A 20,301-nucleotide genomic window follows, 5' to 3' on the forward strand; every position below is an offset into this window, starting at 1 on the left:
CATGTAAAGTTTCTGCTCCGCCGCCCGGTTTTGATGACTCTTTGCATGTGTGCTGGGGAGAGAGAGAGAGAGAGAGAGAGAGAGAGAGAGAGAGAGAGAGAGAGAGAGAGAGGAGAGAGAGAGAGAGAGAGAGAGGGAGAGAGAGAGCTCAGGACATCGAAGCTGAATGGCCATTTGCTACTACAGTCAACTTCGCGAATAACGACATTCGGCGGGGCATCAGAAAAGTGTCCTTATTCGCGAAGTGTCCTTATAACCGAAGTCCCATTTGAATGTATGTGAACCCATATGTTGTATAGTATGACACGCATATCAAAATCAAGCTCTTTTCTTGCTCTATGTCAATGTGTACTTTATTTTCATGTTACAGTTGAAAGGAACTAAAAATTCAATATGCAAGGGAAATCAATTGAAAAATATGCCTTTTTGAGCCATCTACAGGGCCGGAGACATGTACATGTATGATGATTACTGTACAATCATGTACATGCATGTAGGTGTGCTGGTAAATCCAACACTTTTGAAGCAAAATAAAAAGGAAGAAAAAGCCCCCCCCCCCCCCCTTGGCTGCATTTTCTTTTCTTTATCCATCACCATAGCTATAGCCAGATAATAGGTTCTGGTACTTCTGCATGACAGGTACAGTGTACATGTACATGTACATGTACACTGTACACTGTACATGTACTTGAATGACAGGTACTTGAAATACAATGTACATGTAGCTGTCAAAAGCCCAAAAAGTCGTTATTCAAGCAGTGAATATGACCTCGGGGCACTAAAAGCATGTCGCTATACGCGAATTGTCGTTATTCAGATAGTCGTTATATCCGAAGTTGAATGTATACAGTTAGATGGGACTTTGCTCCGGGCATGGAAATTCGGTCGTTATTCGCAAATTGTCGTTATATCCGCAGTCGTTATTAGCGAAGTTCACTGTACACATGTAGCTTTATCCGAATTTCGCTTCCCGCAGCCTTTAATACCTTTGTAAATTGTAATGCAGTGCAATGACTTGGAGGTCCACGACACCAGTCTTCTTCTTGCTGAGAATGGGAGCTTTTCTTTGTGTCTCTGGCATTCAGCTTGTGTGTTGGCACACAAACATGTAGCAGTGGCCAGTTGCCATGTAGCACACACTACTATACATGCACCCATCACTAGCAGAGCATACAGGCCTGTGTCTGTGCTGGCTTTTCAGCCCCTGCTTTCTCTCTCCGTGTGCTTTGTCTTGCTTCTATATGCCTTTGTGGTGACAGGGTCGTTCAGCTCACTTATCTCAACTACCAACTGATGACATCACCATGATCATGCCCATGGATGAGAGAGGTCAGTTCAGCATTTTGCCCATGCTCTCCATGATATGCAATGGCATGCTGACTGTTTTGGAAGTTGTCGATATTCACACAAGAAAACCAAACCTATGAGAGCAGAAACAGAACTCATTCACCCCCAGGGTGTCCGGTGGGACATCCACACATCTCTAGTTCGGTTCTTTTGTCGTCTACTAAAATTGTTTCACAAATTCACAATGCGTATCACGCTGATCACACCTCTTCACACATATATCACTAGTGTATAACTGCAGAACTGTAGGATGTGCGCGGGAATCTTCACTTTGCTCCTTTTTCTGCATTTGTTCTCGCAAATCTACCTATTGAACGCTACTGCTGCATGTATCACCTATCATCAGGCTATGGGTTGTTTTAAGAGCATTGTAGTGGTTAGTTTCTTCTTTTGCCTGTATCCACCTGAAGAGAAGGCAATACAAGTGCTAGTGGAAACTTTCGAATGTTCATTGTAAAGAGCCTGGCGCTTGTCTTATTCCTTAGTTTGATTATATTACAATTTTGAAAGGACTGGGAGAACTTCACAATCAGAGGAGCAGTCAGAGAAATGAACTGCCTGAAAGAGAAAAAATGCCAGGCCCACCAGGACTTGGGAGTGACAAAAATTGTTAGCGCCTTCTAGGTTCAGCCTGGTCCCATAGCTCAGATGGTTTAGAGCTCATGTAGTAGAATTGGATATTTAGGTACACTCATGACAAGCAAGGTTCCGGGTTCGAGTCCTGGTGGATCAATCTTTTTGCCCTGCTTTCAAAATCCAGGGAATTAGTGGGTAGCCTTTGTATTCTAAGGCTGCGTTTACACGACAACGCACGGCCAGTTTTCCGTTTTCAGTCCCGCATTTCTTTTTTCGTTTTCGTACGTTTACACGATCAAAGCCGATCCGAGGTGGTCTCCGTTTGTTCCGTTTTCAAGCGTCTACACGAGAGCAAAGGATCCGCCAAAGTTCGTCATGTGCCAAGTGTTGCCGTGGAAGCACCAATCACACTCAAGTAATGGTTGAAAACAGGCACACGACAACACACGTCACATGACGAAAATTGTAAAAACAATTTTTTGGATTGTCGGATCCGTGTAAACGGCCGAAAACGAAACAAACGTGACGGAAAACGAGGCCAGCACACCGTTTCGACTGTTTACACACCCAAATTTATCCGGCAGAACATTTCCGTTTTCAAATTCTTCCACCTTGGCCAGCGTTTTGGTTTTCTTCCGTTTTGGTGTACAACTTTTACGTTTTGCTCCGCGTACCGTGTAAATGAACCATGGATCCGAAAAGATTTCGTTGCGTTTTCGCCCCCAGCGTTGTCGTGTAAACGCAGCCTTAGTCACATCTTGCCTTTGCTGGCTGTACCCAGCTCCAAGCCAAGCATTGTGTGTTGTTGGTGATGGATTGGTGTTCTTTCTTGCCTTTGCTGGCTGTACCCAGCTCCAAGCGAAGCATTGTGTGTTGTTGGTGATGGATTGGTGTTCTTTCTTGCCGTCGTTGGCTTCTTGTCTCCAGGATAATGGAGTTCTGGCTTGTTCTTTCTTTCGTTCTTGTATTGTTTATGTTTTAGCTGCACCGACATGCATGATCTGGTGGCGTACGATGGGTGGTAGATCAGTGGTTATCAGTGCATCGGCTGGTGGCGATCTGGTCTTCACTGACATCATACTGCGCCGTGATGTCACTAAGACCAATATCAGCTGCGTAGTCAAGTCCATGCAGCTGATCATCAACTCCAGACTAAACACCACACATTTACTGGTAAGTGATGAGGAAAGGGGGGAGATTCAGCATTAGGTCTTGAATCAAGAATCCCCTGTTGGCAAGCACCATATTATCGCCAGGAGATGTGGCTCCTCGACGATTTGTTTGTCCCTGTGGGAGCCAGGGTACAACTCACCACAGAATATCACACCCCCACGGAGACTCCCTCGATTTAGGCTAAGGCCTGTGGAGAATCCGTAAATACAAATACAAATACAAAAACCACTTGGGGCAACTCCCACAAGCACCTTGAATGTGTTCCGCTGTGTGTAATGAGAGAACGTTGAACAGTGCAGGGACATCTGTTTGTGGCTTCACAATCTTCACTTTTGTGGCAGTTGAGTACAATTTGGCAGTTGGGGAAGGGCCAAGAGTATTCTTACATGTTCACCTTTATCTTCTTGAGGCTGGGTAGTCCGCCGTTCTTAACAACCAGTTAGACTATTTTGGGACATGCCGAAGGAAAGCGGAAGCCGGTGTATGGATTCTCTGTACATACCAGTGGATCTCATATTGGTTGCCTAGGAGGTATTGAACAATGATGATGAATAACGCTTAACCCTATCCACCACTCTGTGGGTGAACCGTTTGTGCTCGTACTAGATTGGATCGTCCGATGGCCGCTGGTTTAGAATGCTGCTGGAGAGCGACTCTACAGAGCTAGTGGTAGCGCACGGCTTTGACATCATCTCCGGTGTGACCGACACGGGTGAGGTAGTCAGCATGGACCCCGGCCAGTCCATCAACAACATCCTACATCGAGACGAGGTGCAGATGCCATTCCTACCCAAGCTTATGCAAGTAAGTGAAATACTAGTACTACTCCCAAGTACAGTGTACATGTAGTAACACCGATTCCATGTAGTCCATGTACAGTAGGTATCGGTTATAGCGTGGGTGTTTGAAAAATGATCTACTGGACGCTGGAAGGCTGGTTGTGACTGCTTTCAATGGGTCAAGCAGTTCAGTCAGTGCTTCTGCAGCATCCCTGCTACGATCCACAAACACTCACTCACTGGCATTGGCTATAGACATATCCGAAGGAAATGGTTCTTGACAACTCCCTGCGAAAAGGACTTCAACATCACAAAGACCAGTCTCAAATGTTACACTTCTGCCTGCTTCCATTTGTCTGTATCCTTGTTGAGGCTCTGATCAGATGGTTTTGGTAAGTGAGGACTCCTGCTAACTTTTAGGTGCACACAGCGTGACCAGGCGAGCTAGCATGTCACAAGTGGAATTCTATCTGGTGGCCACTTCTTAGATGGGAGTTAATGTCCTGGACATGCCCTCCTGCACCTGGCGCTCACGTAATGCATGGGAAGCTGCCTTGCTGTGCTTGAAGTGCCCAACTAGTTTCCTGCACTGGGCCAGCAGCTTGGAGATGGCAGGGATATCCAGTGTATGTCTTATTGCAGTTGGGAGACGGTGGTATGTACAAGCTACAGTGTACATGCTTGGCAAACACTTCTCCAGCTCGCAACATGCAGCCACCATATTGGCTGCTTGGTCGTTGACAATACCAGCCAGCTGCTTGTTACGGATGTAGAGTCGCTGTAAGAGTGCCTTAGTTCGCTGCACTACATAACTTGCTGTGTGACGGTTTCCCAAATGTCCTGTTTCATTCTAATCCGAGTTGGTACTCTTTACTTGGCAGTGGTTTCGTTGTCGTCCAGACTGCTCACCATTGTTATTTGTGTGTGTGTGTGTGTGTGTGTGTGTGTGTACGTGTGTGTGTGTGTGTGCATGTGTGTGGCTGTAGCTCCCTCTTGGTGTGGCTGTGACAGTACAGCACCGTGGCAGTCAAACCTTCATGGCTGTTCATAACAGCTCCAACAACACTCTGCAGGTATGGAATGGCATCAGCACTGTATGCACTGTATTTGCCACAGTGGTTGTTGTACATTGATGTATTTTGATGTGAGCGTATTTCTTGTGCCTTCGTTCATGTTCAGATGTTTCCACTCCCGAACCATTTAGAGTATATTGTCCAGTAAAGTGCACTGTCGTTTTTTGGGCCGTTTTGCTTTTTATCAATGCCGAGTCCTGCATGTATCTGTTGTCTTGTACAGTTGTTTGACGCCGACGTGGAGTTGCAAGGCAAAGCTCTGTACACGTACAACCTGCTATCGGCCACTCGCAAGCTGTGCATCACCGACCTGATGATGTTTGCCGTCCAGCTGCAGTCGCAGTCGGCTAGTTCGGACAGCGTCAGCGCAGCGTCCGAAATGTCCGAGTCCCAGCGAGGCCTGAGCGGTTCCTGGAGTAGTGTCCAGCTGTCCGAAGCTGAGCCAGAACCTGAGGTCAGTGGTGTTTTGGGTAACCGGCTGAATACCTACATATACAGAACATACCGGTCCATTCATATACTGGAAAGCGTGTAATTTTCGCGGCGTTTTTAGTTCGCGTTTTCAGAATCCGGACAGGTTTGCGAGGTTTTAATTTTGCGATTGCTGAATGGCATTCTTGCTATTAAAACCTGTGGCATTCTTGCTAAACCTTTCATGGATCTCCTTTTCGCGCTGTCTAATTTTCGCGATTTCCACGCGGTCGCGAATTTCGCAGAAATTAGACCATGGCAATAATTTTAGGGGTCACACCCGGGATGCGTCACCGGTGATCATCTCGCGGCCATCTTGGATTTCGGAGCGTGCTCACCTCGTGGGTTATCCTCGCGTGCCAAGCCGCCAAGGAGGCGCGGGCCTCGCTTTTTTTTTCAAATCGTGGATCGATCTGACTCCTGCGATCGAGCTCCGCAAGGCAAAATCTCCTCCAACTACTTCCAAGTCAAACAACATCAGACATACAAGTACATCGTAACACGGTGTCTTTCTCTTTCGACTCGACAGTCGGCTGCTTCTTGTATTCGATTCTCTCCTGGAAGGAGCTGATAGGTCTTGTCTCGACCTCCTTTTTCCAACTTTCTGTCTGGTGTCTGTCTACAGGAAGTCGGCCTGGAGCAGCAACGCCGAGACATTTTGTCTCCCCTTTTTGTCTTTAGTAGCCTAGATGTCTCCCGGAGGTGGAGAGCCAGCACGACGACGACGATGTCGGGTTCAGCTGACCCGTTTTCCCGCCTCGATTGCAGCTGAATCAACTCTTTCTTCCTTCTTTCTTCCGATAGCCTTCATCTTCTTGTTGGTGTTAGTGAATGCGGAACTCTTTTCGGAGCTATTTTTACGAGTTGCACTATGCCTGCGAACAGGAAAAAGGACAGGTCGGGAGTGAACTACCCGAAACGCCGCAAGAGGAAGCATTCTGGCCAATACAGTAGTACGAAAAAGCGTCGTGCAGCCAGTCCCGAGAGAAACGAACACGTACATATAGATAGCCAGGTGTACGTACAGGATGATGAACCAGCAACCAAAGAGACATCTCAGGTAATTTTTTCTTCTTCAAATACTTAGTTATTCACCTGCATACATCATCTACGTCATGGGAATAGATCCCTTGCTTGTACTTCCCTTCAACAGCAATGTAATACTCAATGACACATTATGTATGCATTCACAAGCACACGTGCATGCACACACAATGTGTGTGCATGTCATAATACTGATGTGGAACTTTGGTAATCAGTACTAATCACACAGATATCGTACCGTGTCAAGCATACGTAATTTTTTGGACTGCACACAATTCAGTCGTGTTGGATGAATACAATACCGGTAATGGTAGACTAGCGTATTCTAATTATAATATGTGCATGTTGTACGCGATATGAAGCACAAGAGGAGAAGAAATATGAAAGTCTTCTAATTATAACAGTTTGAAGAGTTATGTTCTGTTGTATAAACAAAATTATTTGCACAATGTTGTTTTGTGCTAGGTTGTGTCTGAAGACCAAACTGAGCATGCGGATGAAGAGGAGATACAAGTGGTGCCACCAGTGCCAAGTCCTGTCAAGACAGTTGGCGAATCGACGCAGAACGTGCCTACAGACGATCCATCATGCGCAGCCCGGATAACGACTTGCAGTGATGAGAAGAATGAGTCATTGGAGAAACGACTGGCTGCACTGGAGAAGAAATGTGAGATGCACGAGCTCCGAATTCAGCAGCAGCAACTGGAAATCCGGGGTCTGCGAATTTCGCAAGTAAAACAGAAGAGTAAAAGACAGCAAACACCAACGTCAACAGGGGAGCCATGCATAATTTCTGCCAAGACACAAGGCAGTAACGCCCATTGCCCGCGTTTCATGGCACAGATGCGGTTTCTCAAGATTGCATGCATATTGTCAAACCAGAAGGCAGCATTGGCAATACATCTAAGCCACCATGTACTGACTGGCCAAGCTCCCTGTAGCCATCTCGGCACAACATGTTCCCCATCGTCACTGGCCAAATGGAACTTGCTTCTAGGAGAGGTTGACAAGGCTATCCTCCGCGACACCCTCTCCTCAACGCCATACGACATAGCTGTGTTCGCCGATGACTCGAACAAAAAAGGAGAAGACCGGCACATGGTGGGGGTGCACACCTGGTCAGCAAAACGAAATTGCCCCGCAGGCTATCTATTAGCGGACACACTTGTTGCAAGTGGACGAGGAGCAGACCAGGCAAAGGCAGACCATCACATCCTGAAGAATGTTTATGGAATCAGAACAGTGTGTGGAGTGGTGGGAGACAATGCATCTACCCAGTCCGGAGACAAGAAGGGGCATGCCGTCGCACTGGGTGGCCTATTCAAGAATAAAACCCATTTCATAGGCTGCTACCCGCACGTGTTGAACATTGCGTTGAAAACGGCAATGGTCGACGGATTCGGCCATCGAGGTCCAATGGCAAGTTTCAACATGTGCCAAATGCAGTACAAAATCGCGTATCTGCATCACCAGAAGCCTACGTACTACAAATCGTTATACGTTTCACTCAAGATCCTCGCAAAGCCACCTCCCTTGCCCCAAGAGTTCATCGACACCCGCTGGTCATATATACATGAAAATTTGAAATGGTTTCAAAAGTACGGCACGGCATGCATCCAGCTGGGCAAATGTATGCTCGAGTATCTTCCCAAGAAGGAAACGCACTACGTCATTTGGGAAGAAGTGGTGAGAATGTCAGCCAATCCCATCATCGCTACAGAACGTGTTACATTACTGGAGATACTGGACAGGCTGATTATGCCATCTCTTCGGGCCAGCCAGCTCCCCGACACAGAACTCGGCTTTTCAAGCGGCTACTTAGCGCGGAAATGGCCAGTTCAGGTATTACGGGACATACAGCTAGCTATCCTAATGGATGTAGAGCCAGATTTCGCAATGCCACTGACAGCTCGTGCTATGAGCTCTAATCTAACAGCAGAAAGAGCAGAGCACTACCAGAATAATGTCGTCAAGCCACTTACCAGTGCCATTGTAACTGTCTTGCAGAAGCATGGCGTGCGTTGGTTCAAGTTTCCGTTGGCATTCGGCATGGGGGCGGACTCCAAGTGCCGTCATCATTTCTGGCGAGCGTATGGACGCGTGACAGGCTCCAGCGCAGCATTCCCCTGTCCGGCGGAGTTTCCCTCAATCCTGGCGTCCCCGTTGAAGGAGCAGCTCTGGGCCGAGCTGATCAGTGCAGCCACCACCATCAAGTGTCCGTTCACACTTGCCAAAATATGTTACCAGAACGGGTTGCTTCAGCGCCAACAACATCTCTTGCTGCATCCGAGCACGCACTGGTTTCATGAGCTGGAAATCTTGGCAATCGTGGCTGCAGATAAACCGGGCCTCCAGCAATGGGCAGAAAGGTGGCCAATACCAGATGAAATGCTGGCAGAGGTTGAGCTGATAGCGCAACGCACTAGCCCCTCAGTGCCCAACGAGAACAAGGAGCCACATGCGTGGAAGTGGTTCGCGACACATGTGTTTGCTCTACCAGTGAACAACGTGATGGCAGAGCGGCAGTTCAACCTGGCAGGAATCCACCTGACGAACTCTGATTCCGAGATGACGAAACAGGCAACACACCTGTTCGTGGAAAACGTCATCCACGGCAATGACGCCACAGCCGGTTCATCAGGCAAAAGGACAAGGATGACAGGTAAGAAAATGATCCAACAGCACACGTATCTTGCACGGTAGAGACGCGCTTATCACCATTACAAACGTGAAGTATTCGACCTGGCAGCGATTTGGTCATATGCATACAGATGATGTGTCGAAGATTGTTTACAATGATTCAAGTTGTAGACAAGTTGTATACTACGCAGCACACTCTGTTCACCAACATGCGTACGTACATAGAAGCCAGCAATGGTGCCCAGCCTGGCCCAGGGTGACTTGAACAGACTGCTTACAATAGCTATCCTCACACGCGTGTGATTTTCTGCTGGTCATTCTCTTTGTGTTTACTGATAGGTGCTACAACACAACAGCTGGCCACAGCAATGCAGGATTACGCGTCCACCATTACTCCAGAGCGGCTGAAGAAAGCCAAGAAGCAGCTGAAACTACTGAGGCAGGGCACATCTCAGGCCAGGTCGTTGACTGCCTCAGAGACGTACCAGGACGTGCTGAAGCGCCACCGCGCGAGAGCTGATCATGACAAAACTCTTGCTCGGCTGGAAAGGGAGGGTAGGAGCCACGGTGTGCAGCACAATCCAGGCACCCGTGCATCCACCCAAGACAGGGCCAACACAAGGTCGTTCAGTCCAGTACGTGAGGCAGGTGCAGTCGAGCCAGGTACATCGGGGTGAGAACGTCCATGGCTACGAAAAAGTCCAGTGCAGCCATTCCTTCATCGATTTGGACAAACTATGGCTTATTTTTTTTATTGTGGACTTGTCTTCCTTTCTATCGAGACGATTCATAGATTTCTATTTTTCTTCTCCCCCAAAATTCTCTTCGAAGCGAAGAGAAATCTTGAGAAACTACTCCGAAATCGTATCTTGCTCCGTGATTTGGGTATTGTTGGCCTTTCTCAAAAATTCTTTCGATAGAAGTCTGCGGAATAGGGGTAGGATCCAGCATGTCAAATTTCAGGCTGATCAGAAAAACAGTCGCTGCCCTGGAATCAAATACACATTACAGTCGTTTTTTCAAAAATTTAAAAATTCACGTACCGTGATTGGTCCGTACGGTGCGGTTTTCACGTGTTTGGCACGTGCGAAATTCAAAATGGCCGCGAGATGGTTGTACAGAAGTGTGACCCCTAAATTTCACGATTTACAGTAGTGGTAAATACACGCCTGGCAATATGGCGGTAAATACATGCCTGCCCACACACGCTCTCTAAGCTTCAACGTTACTCTGGCACACACAGGCAGGACAGGCAGGGCACACAGGTATGGAATAAAATGAAAGGATAGGAGAGACAAATGCAGGTGATTGTTCGTTCATGACTGAGTCACTTTAAGGCTACCTTCACAGACTTGAATAGGCTTCGATGGCAACGCATAGGTTATCATCAACTCTAGGCATTTGACTAGAGTGTGGGGTGTGAAGATAGATTGGCCTCTGGAAGTGGCTGTTTCGACGTTGTCAAAAAGAGAAAAATAACTCCTCGATTGTTGGATGTTGTGCCGGCCACAAGGCTGGATGTTTGGCAATGTACGGCAGCTCACTCTATTCCAGTCTATTGTCACCTCTCAGGGCACCACGCTTGTTTTCATGTACCAGACGCACTTCTTTGGATAGAGCCTTTCTATCACGATGGATTCTGGTGCTTACATTTGCCATTGTTTGGCTGCGTTTTGGCCTTATCCAAGTGGTGTGTTTGTGTGTGTGTGTGTGTGTGTGTGTGTGTGTGTGTGTGTGTGTGTGTGCGTGCGTGCGTGCGTGCGTGCGTGCGTGCGTGCGTGCGTGCGTGCGTGCGTGCGTGCGTGTGTGTGCGTGTGTGTCCCATATGGTGCAGTGGTATGTGCAGTCGATTTCCAATCGAGAGGTTGCGGGTTCAATTCCCGACGATTGTGGTCGCACACGTCTTTCTTCTCTTTCTCGGACTCTTCCTGACTTTTCTTTCATTCTCCTGGGTGGTTACCAACAGCCAGTGCATGCCGGAGTATGGTGTGGTGTGTGTGTGTGTAGAAAAAAATGGAAAAAATGAAAAATAGGGATTCACTGGCCAGAAAAAGTCACTTCAAACAGCTGTGTGGTGGATACCAGGCTAAAAATAGTGGCGGTCAATTCATCAGCCTTGCAAGCTGTTGAATGGTGTAATCCCAGCACAAGTTGCTATGTCTAACATAGCTGTTCGCTATCATCGCTTCCGCGATGGGCATGTCTGAGGTCTGAGGTGTGCGTGTGTGCATGCGTGCGTGCGTGCGCGTGTGTGTATGCCCTTCATTGATGTTCTTACAGCCAGAGACTCCGTCAGCTGCTGTACTCAATGTGCTGTCCATGCAGTTTGCTTCTCCGGGTGTTCGGCTAAGCCCACCAGTACGTGTAAGTATGCGCGTACTGGTATGCATTACCCACTTGAACAGGAGTAATGCTTCTTTGTTAACATGTGTGGTGCCATTGGCAATGCTTTCGGGATTTGGTTACTAGACTACTAGTACCCGGTTCCCACAAAACCGGAAAGTTCGAGTAAAACCAGGCTGAGTTATCACACTAACACCACGCAGGACTCTGCATTGTCTTTTCTAACATAATTCTAAAAACAGAATGGCAAGAACCTCTGTGACTTATCTCAAGCAAGAAGAACACATCCTGGACAAGAAAGGAATTTTCTCAAAACTAACTACCACACTGCTTTCTTCACCAGCAGCCAGAACGCTAAAAGTGGGAAACTAGAAATCAGTTGTATCCACTTGTATGATTGTTGTACAGATAGTGTACTCGTACGGTGAGAATCTGAATATAGAAGAATGCGTTACATGGCGGAAAACAAGGCTAAGGATAATCAAATAAGGGTACTAGCCGCAAAAGGCAAAGAATATAATCTACACTGTAAAAAGTTACAGAGCCACGGTATACGCTGAAATCTAGCAGATTTATAGTGAATTTCTAAAGGCAAAAGTGAAAATTCCAAGCAAAGTGCCACACTGCTACTCATTCCCATTATGGTAGAGAAGCTTCAATGGAGCCTCCTGATTTTTAACATGTCCTTCCAATTGAACTGAGTGATAGTACATACATCTTGTGTATTGTACTTCAAATTACATGTATGTGTGTTTTAACTGTTTTGGTGTACTTGTGTCTGATGTTGTATACAATCATGTACATGTACGTATGTGTGCGCGTGTGTTTGGTTGGCGTATTCTTCAGTCTGTGTCAAGCGGTGATCTTGCCGTGCAGCGTTTCTCATTTCCGGACGGGGAACATCCTCTCGGCGTGTATGCCTGCTCGCCGCAGCCCAACAGTGACGAATCTCCTCTCCTGTCGGTCAGCGGAGGAGGGCTGGCATCAACACCATCGCTGTCTGCTCGGCCATCGTTTCGCCTGCCTGGCTGCGTGATTGTCACCACGCATGGGCTCTACCACTGCATGCAGACGTGAGTGGTGTGCAATCAAAATCAGCCTCTACTGGCCATTACAGGTGCATGGCCGTCCGTCAAGTGTATTGGCGTTATTTCATATCAATACTGTGTATGCACCATGCAATCATAATATTCAATCGCATTGTGTTGCGTGCACCCACTGTGTGGCGTATCTGTGCTGTTAGGAACGACCCGGAGGCCATGTTCCTGGATCTGCTAAGCAGTCACAACTGTGACACGACTGACGCGGACTGTCTGGGTGTGATGATGAAACTGGACGTGTGCAAACTCTACCAGGTAGGTGGTACACATCATCAGGGACTGTATGCTAAGCTTGATTCATACAGTACTATGGTGGAAATTCGGTCTCCACCCGCCTCACTAAGGGGCCGTCCGGGGTTACCGATTGTTTTTACGAAACGAAAAGTTTTAGTATTTTTCAGCCCCACCCACCCACCCACCTTTTCTGCAGGTAATACGAATTCCAGTAAAATATTGATGTCAATTTTCGGTACCCAGAAGTTACTGGGCATTCTCCATCTGCAATCAATAATTATTTTCAAAACGAAACTCCATTAAACCCACCCACCCCCAAACGAAAACTTTTCGTTTTGAAAATATGATTGGTAACCTTGGACGGCCCCTAAGGGGCCTTCCGTAAACACCGATATTTATTTAGAAACGAAAACTAGTCGTTTCTCTTCAACCCCCTCCCCCCCCCCCCCTCCCTGAGAAACGAACACATGCAAAATGGTACGTAGTATCGATATTTTTGGTCTTTTTTCTGGGCATGCTCACGCATGCAAAATGTACATCGATATTTTTCGAGAAACGAACAGGCGCTGAACCCCCTCCCCCCTAAACGACTAGTTTTCTTTTCTAAATAAATATCTATATTTACGGATGGTCCCTAAACCGACCAGCAGTCATGATAATACGAGAGAGCTTGCTCAGGGCCCTACGCTATGCTTTTTTGCCTTGATGACCTAGACAAAAAAAGCATAGGGATGTTATAAATTCTTTAAAAATTCCTTACATAACCTGGGATTCGAACCCGCACTATCGCGCGCCCTGCATGCATCCCCCGATACACTTCGCATACATACTAATTCTTCCAGGTTGCTTCACATTGTGATCTTGCATTTGAAAGCCCTATTTGAATATGCATTATGGCCAGCCGTCTTTGATGGCACGGTACGGTAGGGGATATGTACGGGACAGGTACGATCGAGGGTAATACGACACCGTCTCCCGTACCGTACCGTACCATCAAACACAGCTGGCCACATACAGCTGGCCGCAATATTCAAATAGGGCTTTCAAACGCATGATCATAACGTGAAGCAACTTGGAAGAATGGGTATGAATGCGAAGTGTATGGGAAATGCATGTAGGGCGATGGTGCGGGTTCGAATCCCAGCATAGGCCTGAAAAAATAGGAGAATTGAAAAATTTATAACATCCCTATGCTTTTTTTGCCGTCAGATACGGATAGCGCCAGGCGTGACACAAACAAACAAACAAACAAACACACAAATACCAAATTAAAGCTGTGTGGACCCTGGCTAACGCCAGACGTTACTGAAGTAACGTCTTCTGCATAGCTACGGGAATAATATTGAAGTCACTTCATGTTGTTCAATGCTCCAACATTCTCTCTCTTGTGGTGTATCCACTGAGTCCTGCATATGAAGAGTCTATATGACACAGTACGCTTGGAGTCCAGAGACCTTGTACCAAGTTGCAGTTGCTTTGTGAATGTTATTGGCGTGTACGCGTGTGTGTGTATGTGTGTGTGTGTGTGTGTGTGTGTGTGTGTGTGTGTGTGTGTGTGTGTGTGTGTGTGTGTGTGTGTGTGTGTGTGTGTGTGTGTGTGTGTGTGTGTGTGTGTGTGTGTGTGTGTGTTGTGTGTCACTGTGTGTGTGTGTGTTTGTGTGTGTGTGTGTGTGTGTGTGTGTGTGTGTGTGTGTGTGTGTGTGTGTGTATGTGTGTGTGTATGTGTGTATCTAGATTGCAGCTGATGAGAAGTTGCAAGACGGCCTGGTCAGCGAGGCAATGAAGTACTATCACCTCTCAAAGGTCAGTTTGCTGTCCAGTGTCTGGTGTATGTGTACATGTATACTGCATCGTCAGCTGTATACTGATGATTGCTCACGATTGTGCAGTGCGATAGACCCGTTTCTTAACTTCATGTTCCTAATATATCTCGTACAGTCTGGAGGAATGCTCTTCTGCAGTGGCCCAGCTGATTTGGAGGCGAGTTTGTTCTCTAGGTTCTGCTCATGCAGCACAGGAAATGAAACTGATGTAAATCGAGCGGATTCATGGCAAGAACCTCCTATACATAGCAAAATGTGACTGAACGCCATGGCTCTACTGTCACAGGGAAATTCGTTGCCGGCACAATAGAGTTCTGTGTAGATGGACGCCATTCCGGGACACGTTATTCTGATTAGAAGCTCATCTTCTGCTTGAAGCTACTATATGCTGGCTTGCCATTCTGTGCTGTGCTTCTTACATGCATGTTGGTGCACTGGTGTTGTGTGATGTTGTGTGATGTTGTGTGATGTTGTGTGATGTTGTGTGATGTTGTGTGATGTGGCTGCTTGCAGTGTTCCCATGTTAGTTTGGTGAACCGCCTAGCATCATCGCAGCACATGGAGGCTGCCTTGGCCTACCTGCAGAAGGTCAGTGGGTCTCCAGGACAGTTGAGAGTGCAGCTGTTGCGTGTGTGTCGCTGCTTCAAGCATGCATGGTTACATGACTGCAGGGTTCCATGACTTCTGCGTGTGCGTGGGATATGTATATGTCTACCGTATTTCGGAAATTAGAGCCGATCTTTATTACTGCCTGTCTGAAATAAGCGCTTCATTATTTCAGGGCTTTTGTGTGGATTTTTGTCAAAATTGGGTGAAATTTTAAAGCTCCCAAAGTACTATTAATATAAAGTGCCTCAGCCAGTATTGCCGAAAATACAGTATATGCGTGTATTGGGGCTAAAGGCTAACGGCATGATCTGCCTGCTGTAGCAATACATACTACAGCGCAGTCTTGCTGTTTTCACGAGTATGGCATCTGCCCGGACAGTGTAATACGGCTTACGTCGTAACTACGGCACACACACACAGCATTGCATCTATTGTATGTGCACATTACTCTGCATATTGGTGCATTGTCCAGTCTATGCGGACTGACCCAGCTGTCCTTTACTGGCTTTAGCATTCGTGAGTGTCAGCTCTCGTCTTATGCGTACTTCCCGGTCGCTAATGTTAATTTTACTCAATATGAATCAAACTACATGTACTCCCTGATATGAATGCTCCTCGGTTGTGTTGTTCTCTGCATTTGTTTCCCTCTCTGGCTGCTGTGGCTTTCGTGTCTTCTTGTAAGGTTATGAAAGCTGATACAAGTGGGCCTGAAAGCAAGCAACTCTCTGACATTCTCTTCCAAGTCTTTCTTCAGCAGGTAAGGCACCCTGCATGCGTGCATGGCTGTGTGTGGGTTTGTGTGTGTGTGTGTGTGTGTGTGTGTGTGTGTGTGTGTGTGAGTGTGTTAAAATGGATTTATTGTGCAGCTATACCATGTGGGTTTTGACGTTGTGGGAAGAGCCACTGCATTTCCAAAATACCCTAAATTGGCTCATTCTAGCCACAACTCTATGTACTGTATACAGTATACATGTACATGTACCGTAAAATACCGTTGATCCCCCCCCCCCCCCCCCCCCTCCTCCCACGCCATGTCGCTTCCCAGCTGGTTTTTCGGCAGAGGGCGGGAATTAGATCAAGGCAGTGAAGCGCAGTACGATGTACAACAACGTGGAGGATCAGACTCGATGTGCTGGATTGTGCACATTTTCATCCTGGATTGGCACGTATTGTGTACAGCAGTGCAAGCGTCGTTTCAACATCGTATTTCGTTGTATACGCCGAAATCGCGTCACAGGTAGAAAATCGACAGGGGGCGGGAATTAGAGAGGGGCGGGAATTAGAGAGGGGGCGGGAATTAGAGAGGGGGCGGGAATTAGAGAGGGGGCGGGAATTAGAGAGGGGGCGGATCAACGGTACTTTACGGTATATGTTCATGTACTACGTTCTGTGGTTTGCTGTGTGCTCTAGCTGCTGTCCTGCCCGGACCAAGGTGGCCAACGTACCAAATTGCTCTCACGCCTCCAGTAAGCATGCGGTGTGTGTGCTGTACAGTTTACCTGTGTGCATCCATCCATGCATGCATGCATGCAGGTGTGCATATCCATGGTCGTGTTGCTTGTGTGCATATCCATGGTCGTGTTGCTTGTGTACTGTATTGAACTGTTTGAGTAGGTGCCTTACCGTTCTGCTCTCTTTGTGTTTGGCCATACATGTATTTGCTGTGCAACCCTGATACATGTTTGTAGCGATATCTGGCAGCCCTGCACATTTACGGCACCCTTTTGCACGTGTGTTTTTTGTGTGTGTCCTTTGTTGTCCTATCTTTCCTCTCAGGGCAACATATTAGATTCAAACTTTTCGTTAAGCTCGCGGTGGACTGATCTCTGTGTGTTCAACATGTGCTGTGTTGTGTGTAGGCGGTTTGTCACGGATGATTTCAACTACGACCCAATGGAAGCCATGACGCAGCTGGCGGACCATGGTTTTGCTGGCCTGGTCCTGGACATCGCACACGTACGTTTGAACTCTGTTTAGTATCCATGCATGTACAATTGTACACGGTGCATCTTAGTAGGGTGCATTGAGTGTTGTGTTTCCATGCCAAACAGTACATTGTACTATGGGAAGGCCGTGGCAGCAGGTGAATGTGCAGCAGCAGCAGCAGCAGTCTGCTAGTACAGGTGTTTCACTTGCCACACCTGTACTGTGTTGGTTGGACTATTGTTGGGCACAACTACCCTGCTGCAACTGTGGACCTCTGTCAGTGCATTTGAGATCTTACTGCGGATAAAGTGAACAAGCATAGCGAACGTGTCCGTATTCCGGCTTCTTGTTTGTGCAGACGCGCGGACTGGCTTCTGATGGCTTCCAGCTGCTCTTACAACGTGGGCATGCAGAGATCCCTAGCTCGTCCTGTGACACTATCATCAGTCGGGGTGGTGCCCGCGGCTTATCCTCCTACAGGGATGGTAAGTTTGCTTTGAAGTGTTGTGAATGGCCACATGTGTTTTACCTACCAAAGGCACATGTGTATGCGCATGTGTTCGTATGTGTTTGCATGTGTGCATGGTATGTGTGTGCGTGTATGTGCATGTGTGTGTGCATGTGTGTGTGCGTGTGTGGAGGGGGGGGGGGGGGGTGTCTTTCAGTCAGCCAGCAGCCATTTGCCATTTGGAAATCTCTAGATCTAGTTCATCTAGTTGTCGATGAGCTGCAAGAGAGGTGTTGCTCCCCAACCTGACTTTTGTCTGTTTTTGCTGTGTCTTTTTCCTGTGGCTAGGTGTGTTCTTGCGCTGTCTGCAACCTGCATCTGTTATTCAGTTTGTCCTGGCTGATGTACGTATCTAAGACAGTGCTTTCATCCATCACTGGCGTGCCAGTCTAGTGTATTGTTGTAGTGTAGGAAATCAGTAGTCCATGTTGTCGTGTGGTATTGTTCGGGGCCCCGCAATATATTATAATCAGTTGTGTTACTATGGTGCTGAGCTTCCCTCTGCTTACTGCTTGCTTGTGTCCACACTCCACAACCTTTTTTGAAGAGCTGGGCTTTCACACAAATATGCAGACAGTACTGCATGCTATGTTGACTACTGGTATCTTTGTTAGTTGGTTTCCACCTAACCTGTCAGCATCAGCTAGTCAGCTACAGATACTACTTGTAGTCCCACCTGTGTGGACAGGGATAGTCTGGGAGGGGGGTACTAGTAGTGACAAATACCTAAAGGTATGTACCAATAGCTCCCTGGCCCAGTCTTTTCCATTTTTCCAGTGTGTGTGTGTTTTGCCTTTCTTAATAGTTTGGTCCCTGTTCTCTACTGTGCATGATTCTACATTGTAAGTCCATTTTATTTTGGTATGCCAATGGCTGGCGCTACCATCATGATGATCTTCCACTCTTGTTTATTTGTTGTCTGCCACTGCTGCAGCTGGACAAGTTGTCCTCACATCTTCCTCTCCTCCGTCAGCTCTTGCCGCAGCTGGAGCATTCCTCTCTGCTGCGTCTGGCCAGGGTGTTTGACCCGAGTCGCTCCATCATACGCCCACGGCTGGCCAAGTCCAAGCGCAAACATGCACGGTATGTGGCTGTCTGCGCTTATCCGGTATACATGTCTGCTACTGGGGGCGATGCGAATAGTGTTCAGAGGACTTTTGCTTAAATTTGTAACCAAGGGGCTTTGATTCAATCTTCAAACGAGGGTGTACATGTACATGTATGCCAGAGTAGTTCCATGTATGCTGGCTGTACCTTGTTCATGCTGGGTATTATCACTATTATGCATCGTGCTACCGGTATATGTAATGCTCTTTTTCTTGCATGCCCCAGAACTAAACTGTAGCATGCATAGCCCCATCCATTGTGCACCAACACTGCCAGGTTTCTGTAGGGGTGGTGATTACCAACCATGAACTGAACATGTTGAGATTGTTGTTGTTTGTTGGTGTGTTCAGACGTGGATCGAATGTGTCAGTAGCGTCTCTGTCATCGTTGAATTCTGTGCTGAGTGATTCATCATTCACACAGGTAAGTATGCTGGGCATCACCACTGCGTTGTCTGGTGTCCCTGTACCTTCTGATTGTTCTCATTGTTCATAGATCAGTCAGTCAGTGTGTCTGTGTTACATGTACTTGCAGCCTTGTCAGACTGGAGTGCATAGAGTAGATCCAGCTGCAGCCAAGGCATGCGCCTGTTTGCAGCCAAGGCATGCGCCTGTTTTGTTTCTAAGTCTTTTAAACAAAGGTGCTTATCAGTCTTGTCAAGCGCAAGAAGCTAGTGTCCAGCAATTGTATGGAGTTCCTTGTCTCCATGAGCATTCTTGGTGTACTTCAAAGTAGTTATACTTGAGTGAGAGTTCTCATGTGTGTGAGCATGGTCAGCAAAGAGAGGTTCGATGTGCGAAAGCTCTCTCATTTTGAAGGTCAAGTACTTGTCTAGTTGTTGAGTGTGTGTTTGTGTGTGTCTTATTTCTACTCATGACTTGTAGCAAGAACTTCGGAGAACCACTGGTGAAGCGTATGTTGAGTTCTTTCTCGCTGTCCTGCTACTTCTGCGACAGCGAAGATCCGTCAGCAGCGTGTCTGAAACGTATGTTACCAGCATGCTAGCAGCTAGCTGTCTTATTCTCTCTAACCCTGCGCTTGTAAACTTTCACGCTCTCTATGTGTTCATGTCTGTGTTGACTTAGGATATTGCTGTATTTACAAGTACACATGTGTGTGTGTTTGTGTGTGCATGTGTGCGTATGTGCATATGTGTTTGTTTGATTCTGCGTGCACTGTGCATCCACAGAGCCTTCATCATGTCGGGCATTGATGAGGAAATCTCTCGCCACCTGGCAAGGCAGCGCAGCGATTCGGTATGTACACGTACCTGCAGGATACCTTTAAATGCAATTCGTAGGTGCTAGTTCCAATCAGTCTGTACTCCGCAGTGACAGCACTTGACCAGCAAATTATTGGCTGTGATTCGTTCATCTTCTGTTTTTAACTTTTACTGTCATCAAGTCTCAGGAATCTCTACTGGTCTGGAGTGGGCAAGGACAAATGTATGTGTGCGTGTGTGTGTGTGTGTGTGTGTGCGCACACGCGCGTGTGTGTGTACGTGTGTGTGTGTGTGTGTGTATCCGTGCTTGCGTGTGTTTTGTGCTC

The 20,301-nt window shown here is 47.2% G+C and overlaps 2 protein-coding genes and 1 long non-coding RNA gene across 5 annotated transcripts in view; 2 read left to right on the plus strand and 1 right to left on the minus strand.

Annotated features, from left to right (window-relative positions):
• Positions 1–20,301, plus strand: part of LOC135809421 (uncharacterized) — a 33,594-nt gene that overhangs the window by 1,816 nt on the left and 11,477 nt on the right. For 2 of the 3 annotated variants that reach the window (XM_065322770.1, XM_065322771.1), the window contains exons 4-22: positions 1,260–1,329; positions 2,906–3,096; positions 3,703–3,900; positions 4,862–4,948; positions 5,172–5,402; positions 11,384–11,467; positions 12,293–12,519; positions 12,690–12,801; positions 14,515–14,583; positions 15,117–15,191; positions 15,895–15,969; positions 16,623–16,678; positions 17,072–17,168; positions 17,497–17,623; positions 17,935–17,990; positions 18,581–18,729; positions 19,104–19,176; positions 19,638–19,738; positions 19,943–20,009. In XM_065322770.1, coding sequence (XP_065178842.1) covers positions 1,260–1,329; positions 2,906–3,096; positions 3,703–3,900; positions 4,862–4,948; positions 5,172–5,402; positions 11,384–11,467; positions 12,293–12,519; positions 12,690–12,801; positions 14,515–14,583; positions 15,117–15,191; positions 15,895–15,969; positions 16,623–16,678; positions 17,072–17,168; positions 17,497–17,623; positions 17,935–17,990; positions 18,581–18,729; positions 19,104–19,176; positions 19,638–19,738; positions 19,943–20,009 — 2,145 coding nt within the window. The remainder of the gene's footprint in view (positions 1–1,259; positions 1,330–2,905; positions 3,097–3,702; positions 3,901–4,861; positions 4,949–5,171; positions 5,403–11,383; positions 11,468–12,292; positions 12,520–12,689; positions 12,802–14,514; positions 14,584–15,116; positions 15,192–15,894; positions 15,970–16,622; positions 16,679–17,071; positions 17,169–17,496; positions 17,624–17,934; positions 17,991–18,580; positions 18,730–19,103; positions 19,177–19,637; positions 19,739–19,942; positions 20,010–20,301) is intronic. The other variant, XM_065322772.1, reaches the window with a different exon arrangement.
• On the minus strand, positions 6,699–8,588 carry LOC135809424 (uncharacterized). Its single transcript, XR_010552194.1, has 2 exons — positions 8,446–8,588; positions 6,699–7,180 (listed from the first exon to the last, which is right to left on the minus strand). It is a non-coding gene; the product is annotated as an uncharacterized LOC135809424 (long non-coding RNA).
• Positions 7,136–9,780, plus strand: LOC135809422 (uncharacterized). The gene is made up of 2 exons (XM_065322773.1): positions 7,136–9,125; positions 9,443–9,780. Exons 1-2 carry the CDS (start codon positions 7,136–7,138, stop codon positions 9,778–9,780), a joined length of 2,328 nt encoding a protein of 775 aa, XP_065178845.1.

The sequence above is a fragment of the Sycon ciliatum genome, chromosome 2 (genome assembly GCF_964019385.1).
Source record: "Sycon ciliatum chromosome 2, ocSycCili1.1, whole genome shotgun sequence".
Lineage (NCBI taxonomy): Eukaryota > Metazoa > Porifera > Calcarea > Leucosolenida > Sycettidae > Sycon > Sycon ciliatum.

Excerpts from the sequence above, each read along its gene's own strand:
- LOC135809422 (XM_065322773.1), top strand. The coding sequence starts at position 7,136 with ATGCACGAGCTCCGAATTCAGCAGCAGCAACTGGAAATCCGGGGTCTG. Across the intron at positions 9,126-9,442 it reads CAAAAGGACAAGGATGACAG|GTGCTACAACACAACAGCTG; the intron begins GTAAGAAAATGA and ends GTTTACTGATAG.